The sequence below is a fragment of the Pistacia vera genome, unplaced genomic scaffold (genome assembly GCF_008641045.1).
Source record: "Pistacia vera cultivar Batoury unplaced genomic scaffold, PisVer_v2 Contig609, whole genome shotgun sequence".
Taxonomy (NCBI): domain Eukaryota; kingdom Viridiplantae; phylum Streptophyta; class Magnoliopsida; order Sapindales; family Anacardiaceae; genus Pistacia; species Pistacia vera.
This window is the reverse complement of record NW_022196456.1, coordinates 509091-517516: the sequence shown is the minus strand read 5'-3', so window position 1 is coordinate 517516 and position 8426 is coordinate 509091. Positions and strand designations below refer to the sequence as shown.

Genomic DNA, 8426 nt, shown 5'->3' with positions numbered 1-8426 from the left:
CATCATCTTTTTATTTATTCTTATTTTCTACTTCACAAAACTTAATGATAAACACCTTCAACCTGGTACATTTATGTGTGCATGAAATAATTTAATTAAACTCCTTTTCTTGTATTATCATATCAAAAATAGTTTCAAAACTCACCAGCTAGCCCAAAAATTATATTGAATATCACTCTTTGTCTCAATGTCATATTATCCTCCGGCATCTCCATCTCCATATTCTTCACCGACACCACCAGATGAAACACCACCACCGCCACCCGATGATACACCACCGCCAACCGATGATACAGCAAAGCCAACCGATGATAGCGATGATAGCGATGATACACCACCATCGCCACCACCAGCTGAAACAACACCACCGCCACCGGATGATACACCACCATCGCCATATGCTCCACCGCTACCACCAGATGAAACAACACCACCGCCACCCGATGAAACACAACCATCGCCAGAAGCTCCTGGCCCTCCTCCAGGTACCATGCCTGTAACAACGTTGGTTGTAGTAATTGTGGTTGCCGTTGCAGCACTTGGTTTGATTGTTGCTTTAAGCATTTTCCTTAGAAGAAGAAGAAGAACACTAACAACAAGAAGAAGAAGCTTCCAAGACAAAGAGCTCGAGTACGGATTATGGAACTGAAGCTCCTCTACAAGGACCAAACGGTAAGCGTCTCAATTTAATTATTTATATCAATGTTTAATTAATTTTTTTAACAATGTATTTTTAAATATTAATTAAGCTTAGAAAGAAAAATTATAAAAACCAGTAATTAACATAATCTTATTCGGTGATGATCCTTCCTAGTTGATCCAATAACATTGTGTTTATATTCTCTCTATTATATCAATAATTATAGTAGTAGATATTATAAAATATATTTATTATGGAAAAGATATATATACATGATAATTATATATTCATCGTATCCAGTGTATATATACAGAATATACGTAGAATTATTGTATTTTATGAACTGCATACTGCCTCACCTCGATATAATTAAATATAAAAAAAATAATTTTCCAAATCCTTTCTGGACAAAGACAGAAGAATCAATTAAAACGACAGCGTATTCTCTCGTTGAGCTAGAATATTCAACAAAGCGCCCCGCTTTACGGGCAAACTGGGGTCCCACCAGCTTCTTCCTCGTTTCAACATGGACACTAAAGTCTAAAACACTCAATCATTAGACAAGAGGACAAAAACCTCGTGTTTATCAACAAAAAGAATTTACAGGTGATTTTGTCCGGCGATGTCTTCGTCGCCGCCGTCCCCTTCGCCTGCCGCGTCACCACCTCCGCCACCTCCCACCAACGGCACTGCTTCGCCTCCGTCTCCTTCTCCTCCCACTAACAGTACCGTTTCAGCGTCTCCACCGACCAACTCTACGTCTCCGGCGGCGAGTACTCCAACTAATGGATCGAATCCGGAGATTCCCGTCACGCTGCCGGCTCCTAATGGCCTGCCTCCTGGGGCGATTGCGGGGCTTGTGGTAGGGGTGGTGATAGGCGGTGCAATTGTTTTAGCTGCTGTGGGCATTTTCGTCCTTTTCTACAGAAGGAGAAAGCGGAAGCTTGCAGCTCAAAATCTTCCTCAACAGGGGCCCAAAAGTAATTTTACCTTATACAAATTCTAGTTGTTTATGTAAGAACTTATAATGCTGACTGTTGTTGTATAATTGAATGAAGGATCATTTAATGGTCATTAATAACTTTGTGATTTTTTATTATTTAGTAAATGCTGTTTTAATTATAGGTTTCTGGTTTGTTGAGTTCAATTTTAGGTGCTGGTTTAGAAGCTGCTGAGGTTTGAAATATTTAATTCGTTTTTGCTTTTGGTGTTTATTTGGTTTGTTTCAGCAATTTGTTTGTTTACTTCGGCTAAAATTAGAAGTACTTGAGAATAATAGAGTGGTGCTATGGAAGCATTGCTACTATCTCCTGCTTAATGGGAAGAGCTGAGTTGCTTGACCTTGATTTGTATTTGATTTTTTTTTTTTTTTTTTTTTTTTTCCAGTTGCTTTAGTTTTGCATTTATCAGTTAGGGTTTATGCTTTTGGTTGATTCATTGATGCCATTCGAATGCTGAACATGGCTTCATTTTGTATATTCTAAATTAACCTGATTTAATTTTAAATCTTTCACTTAAGTTATACTTACTGTATTGTGGCATTTAGTATAACCATGCCTGCTGATATTATTTTATGGTCTTCTAATTTTCCAGATGACTATTCTTCTCCACCAGCTGATTACAAAGGACCTATGCTGCCAAAGCCTACTCCACCCCCTGGCATTGCACCGACCCCAGTGCCTGTATCCACTGATGGCAAAACTCCTTCAGCGAGTGGCAGTTTGGGTGCTGATAAACCTTTCCCACCGCCTTCCCCAGGTGTTAGTCCTGGAAGTTTGCAGAGCACATTTACTTATGAAGAGCTAAAGATGGCAACAAACAATTTCTCTAATGCAAACATCCTTGGTCAGGGAGGATTTGGATATGTCCATAAAGGAGTCCTTCCTAATGGGAAAGTGGTAGCTATCAAACAGCTCAAAGCTGGCAGTGGACAGGGGGAGCGTGAGTTTCAGGCAGAGGTTGAGATCATTAGTCGTGTCCATCATAGACATCTTGTGACTCTGGTTGGATACTGCATTTCTGGGGCCCAGAGATTGCTTGTCTACGAGTTTGTTCCAAATAAAACCTTGGAATTTCATTTACATGGTCAGTGCTTTCTGTGATTAGGTTCTGTTGCTTTGATGAGCAAGAAATTTTTTCACAAATTCCTAATTTTCTTATCTTTCAATTTTTCATCCTTTCAAAATTCTCCTGGTGCAATATTATAGCTATACACGTTGTATGGAATTGAATTTATTAACTTAGTTTTCCTTATATGAAGTTCTTCAGAATCAAGCATAACTATTTTTACCAAAATAGAATGAAATTTATCAACTGTGATACTCTGGTCTCATCATAGTTGAATATCATTTTCAGGAGATGGAAGACCAACTATGGACTGGCCAACTAGAATGAAAATTGCTTTAGGGTCAGCCAGAGGATTGGCCTATCTGCATGAAGACTGTGAGTATTCTTTCAATACTAGTTTCTCATATTAAATTTTAAGCAAATTGTGATATTCAAGGTGTTGTTCTTGAAGATTCACTCTTTTTGAGACCAATTTATCTTCAGGTCAACCCAGGATTATACACCGTGATATAAAGTGTGCAAATATTCTTATTGACAATAGCTTTGAGGCAAAGGTACGATGATTAATAGGTTTGATGTTTTCCCATTATCATTGTAAGCTTTAAGATATATCATAAATGTGTAACAGTTTTCTCGATACTTGAACCATACCTGCAAAAATGTTCTTGCCTGGTTGAAGCGCACTGGCCGTTGCACTATTAGGTTTTATTCCCTTAAAAATTATTGGAACAAGCTCTGAAATTGAAGATAAACTTAGTTTTAGCTGCTAAGGATGTTTTTCTAAGATTCCTTAAACATTGCAAGTAGTGGACATTTTTATGGTGTGGTAAAAGCATGCTGGTTATTTCAGACTGCATGTGACTCTAGAAGTCACATTCATGTCAATGTTAGTGCTCCAATTCAAACCTGCTTTGATTGTAACATTATGACGAATGAATTTACTCGTTTCTTTCACTCAGGTGGCTGATTTTGGACTTGCTAAGTATTCTTTAGATACTGATACTCATGTCTCTACTCGAGTTATGGGAACTTTTGGGTAACATTCACTTTTTTGTTTCATTTGTCAATAACTACCTTGCTAGCTTTCACCAAATAAAATTACTTATATTGTCTTGAACCAATCCTCTCTGTCACCTCTCACGAACATTCACCAAAATGCAGTTACTTGGCTCCGGAGTATGCTGCATCTGGGAAGCTCACTGAAAAATCAGATGTCTTCTCCTTTGGGGTTCTGCTACTGGAGTTGATTACTGGGCTTCGGCCTTCTGGCAGAAATCCTTCCTTTGATGATGATAGCATGGTTGACTGGGTATGTATTCTCTTAAATGAGCTCCAGTATGTTTAACAGGACTAAATCTATTTTGTTGCAGGTCCTCTAGGAAATTCGTGGTCATAGATAGTCTGGAGAAATATTAAGGGGACAAGTCACTTATAAAACTTGGAAAATAATTAATAGTTGTGGCAGTGTTTTATTGCTGTTCATTATCAGAGATTTTGCTGATTCATTACTTTCATGGTCCATGATCAGTGGATAAATTTAGGTAATGGCCTGTTAAGGCAAAATAAGTATGAACTTTTGCAGAAAGAGATTGAGTTTCCAACTGCATGTAACTCTGATAAGCACATGCAAATTTTCACTCTAGATAAAACCTTTGATGTCTTCTTATGCAATTTGGATGCCTTGATAATTATTTGTAGATGCTGTATTTCTATATGTACTTAGGATAAAATCTTGTACAAACAATGAAGTGAAACCTTTTCTACATATTCCAGGCTGGGGTCTTTTGTCTCTTAGTTGTAAAAGTTTATTCAGGAAAAATTACTGAAACCATTATGAATTTTAGGCAAAACCTTTGCTCGCTCAAGCTTTGGAAGAGGGCAACTTTGGGCCTCTTGTTGACCCAAAGTTGAAGGAGTATGACTCCACTGAAATGGCTCGAATGGTTGCTTGTGCTGCTGCTTCTGTACGTCATTCAGCAAGGCGTCGTCCACGAATGAGCCAGGTACTTTCACAAACTGCTTTAGCTCTAATTAAATAAGTTTCTCAAGCTTCTCTCAGTATAATCAAGTTATTTTTCATTTGTTACAAAGTAACCAATTTCGGTTTCAGTCTCAATCTATTTCAAAGTCGGCAAGTTAACAAAATAATCAAATATTTGATTCCAATGACCAGTAGTTTGACAAATTGAATTTCATTAAAACCAAAACTGATTTTGGAATTGAATCGGAATATTGAACCCTATGCTGTCCTGTGACCCCTTTGCAACTCCCATATGAGCAGATAGTTCGAGCATTGGAAGGAAATATGCCTTTGGAAGATCTGAATGACGGAATCACACCGGGACACAGCTCTGTATATGGTTCATATGGAAGCTCAGAATATAACTCAATTAAATACAGGGAGGACATGAAGAAATTCAGGAAGGCGGCACTAGAAATATTAGACCTGGGTAGTAGTGAATTCAGTGGGCAGACGAGCGATGACGGTCCAAACCAATCTAGTTCAAGTACTGAAGGCCAGCAAACTACCCAAGAGATGCAACCGCAGAAAGCAGAGAAAGACACCAAGTTTGCTAATCAAAGCTCTTGACTGCTTAGCTTGGTAAATCTCATTTTTACTGGTACCCCTCCCATTTTGCATTGTTTGCGACATTTACATCCCACATATGAGAAAGTCTGAACCAATAACAAAATTGAGACATGTCTTCCATTGATTGGTGCAGCGCATAAAATCTGGAAAAGGAAGAAAATATCAGGTTGGACAAGATGAACACACTTTGTTCACACGATATCAAAGTTTTTATACCCGGAACAACTCAGCTGAAATTGAATAGCTCAAACGATTCGATAGGGAAAATTCATTGTTTCTTGATTCGCAAAACCCAATTGACGCAGGCAGATGTGGCATTTTGCGCTCTGAAATGAATAGTTGGAGAATGGGGAAAAGGCAATTTTAAAGTAGATGAATGCTAGTATTATTTGTATATGAATAGAATGTTTAAAACTGGATTAGTTCCGTTGATGAGCAATATATAAATGTGATAGAGATGATTATCTTCAGACAAATTAAATGTTGTAATGTATTACATTACATATGTACATTGTTTATGTATTGATTTGTGAAAAAAACAAAAAAAAAAAGCTAAGTTTATCGAGGGTATGCAATGATTTATCTATATCAATACATCATTTTTAAATTTACATGTATGAATAGTGGAATATTAATTAATTTTAATCTACATATAAATTTATAATATTATTTAAAGTTAATTTAATTTTATAAAATAATATCTCTTAATCTTAATAACTAATACTTTTGATCAATGTTTTAAAACTTGGCTTAGCTTGGCCGGTTTAATTGAGACTCGGAAGCTTGATGGGGTTGGATTTACATTTTTCCAATTTATCCAAAACCCTAGAATTTCGGATGATGATCAACGAACAATTGAAGGCCGGGATGTTGGGGCTTTTGAAGAGAGAGTGTCGGTGAGTGCAATGGTGGTGACGAAGTTGATTTTCGGTGAGTAAATCGACTAGAAATCAAACAAAATTGGCTGGAAGAGGGGAGTAATTTTGGGGTAGGTTGTCGACGCTGGCTTCGGTGAGATCTAGCCTGGAATGCCGATGTCGGCGTCGGTGAGATCTGGTCGAAATCACACCTATTTCAACCAAATCTTGGGTATATTTTAAGGGGAATGGACTCAAGGGACGATTGGAGTTCCATTTGGGGTGTTTCTACAACCAACTAGTTGTCGACTGATTTATATTTGGGGTGTATTTACTAAATTTCAAACCTATATGGACTTCACTGTAATTTTTAAGGGTGTATTTGCTAAATTTTAAATTTTTTTGTCATCAGGTTTGACTGCCGATCAAACCGATTAAACTGGTCAACCCGAGGCCCAACAACTTTACCGAGTTTCACCCTCGGTTGAGTTTTAAACCACTCCTTTTGATTTGACCTTTTTTCTTTCCATTCCTTACATCTCTTATTTTATTTTTTCTAAAGTTTTAAATTAAAAAGATTATTTTTCCTCTCCTTAGAAAATGTTATAATAAGTTTAATTTATCATGTGAGGATATCAAATAGGTTCAATTTATCATCTCCTTACTGATAGAGATATTTTTACTTGAACCTTACACACACACAAACATAATCCTAAGGCATAGACTATATTATGGTCATTTTGAAGATGTAGAATTCCTTCATTTTGTCATATAGGAAGATTGTCCTATAAATGGCTGCATTTGATTGGTGTTGAGTTAGATTCTTAACCCTTAATATATCAATTATTAATTTTTGTTTTCTTGCATTATAGGTACTTGACTATTATTAGACATGAGACAAGTTGTTTTAGATGTTTAATATTTTGGTAAGTGGGTGGAAGAAGAAAGTTGCTGGAAGTGGATTGGGAAGAGCAAACAAGTTAAAGCAATTGTTGTGAGTACAGAAGTTAGTTTTGATGAGTTGATTGATGAAATCATTAGAAGATGTGGGTTGAGTTACTCACGTAGTGTTATTGTTATGAAGTATGTTTTAAGCAGAGTTCTTGCAAATTTTAAGGTACCCCTTGTTGTGTTAATGTCTGATGAAAATGTGAAGTTATATATGCTTGATGTGGTCGATGATGGTTCAAGGCCCATTTTAACGATTTCAGTTGTGGATAAAACTTTGGAAGTTGGTTTAAGAGTAGGCGGTGATTTGGGTGGGGAGAATGTTGGTTTTAATTTTAACTGCGAGGGTATTGATTTGTTTGTTGAAAAATCAAGAGTTGGCGGTAATTTGGATGGTGAGGAGGACATTGTAGATGAGGTTGGTCATGTGGGGCAGAATGAAAATATGGATAAGGAGGACCCCGTACATGTTCTTGTAGATGTAGAGATTCCTATAAATATAGATTATGTAGAAAGTGTAGTTTGTGAGGAAGAGAACACTATGGTCTTTTATGTAGGTTCAGAGGCGGCAACTGCGGGTACTAGTGAATCACTTTATGTTTTTACTGATGGATCGGACTTGCGCGTAGGGTATTTATTTGACAACAAGAAGGAAGTGGGGAGGGAGTGGTGAGAAAGCTAAAACTTGTTGCCGTGAGAGGTAATTTTGAGTTCATCATCAAAAAGTCTAATTCATCTGTAGTGACGGTTTCATATCTTGACCGAAAGTGCAAGTGGCAGGTTTATTGTTGAAGGTTGGTGAAGTCCAGAAAATTTATTGTTAGCACGTATACCCATGAGCACACATGTGGGTTGGGACATATTTAAGACAAGCACACACATACATGTTATGGACAATTTGTCAAAAGTCAGTTTGTTGAAAGGAAACGTCCATCTCCTAAGGACATTCAGAGACTTGTGTACATAGAGTTGGGATGCGATGTTAGTTATTAGAAATATTGGAAAGGGAGACAACATGCACAAGATTTTTTGAGGAACACGCTAGAGCACGGGTACGTAGTATTAGAAGCGTACCATTATATGCTTGAGTTGACAAACCAATGCAAGACGACTTTGAAGTGGGACATGAATATGAGGTTTAAATATTTTTTTGTTACTTATGGTGCTGCTATAAGGGGTTTTATAAACATGAAAAAGGTGTTAGCTGTTGATGGTTGCTTTTTGATTGGAAATTATGGAGGTACATTATTGGTGACCATTACACAGGACTGCGAGAATCACACATATCCCCTTGCACGGTGTGTGGTTGACTTTGAGAACGACA

The 8426-nt window shown here is 37.3% G+C and overlaps 1 protein-coding gene across 2 annotated transcripts; it reads left to right on the top strand.

The window, feature by feature from the left end:
- The first annotated feature begins 1139 nt into the window (after positions 1-1139).
- LOC116110653 (proline-rich receptor-like protein kinase PERK15) lies at positions 1140-5769 on the top strand. 2 transcript variants are annotated; one of them, XM_031396870.1, is made up of 10 exons: positions 1140-1304; positions 1353-1620; positions 2234-2725; positions 2996-3082; positions 3191-3261; positions 3667-3743; positions 3869-4016; positions 4552-4710; positions 4989-5309; positions 5431-5769. In XM_031396870.1, exons 1-9 carry the CDS (start codon positions 1263-1265, stop codon positions 5295-5297), a joined length of 1653 nt encoding a protein of 550 aa, XP_031252730.1. In that variant the 5' UTR covers positions 1140-1262; the 3' UTR covers positions 5298-5309; positions 5431-5769. The 2 variants fall into 2 exon arrangements, with proteins under 2 accessions (XP_031252730.1, XP_031252729.1); XM_031396869.1 differs by having other exon boundaries at positions 1140-1620.
- Positions 5770-8426: the final 2657 nt, after the last annotated feature.

What these genes read in the sequence shown, in the direction of transcription:
- LOC116110653 (XM_031396869.1), top strand. Translation starts at nt 1,263, where the DNA reads ATGTCTTCGTCGCCGCCGTCCCCTTCGCCTGCCGCGTCACCACCTCCG. An exon ending in CTTGGAATTTCATTTACATG is followed by an intron (nt 2,726 to 2,995) that starts GTCAGTGCTTTC and finishes TATCATTTTCAG; the next exon opens with GAGATGGAAGACCAACTATG. An exon ending in ATGATAGCATGGTTGACTGG is followed by an intron (nt 4,017 to 4,551) that starts GTATGTATTCTC and finishes TATGAATTTTAG; the next exon opens with GCAAAACCTTTGCTCGCTCA.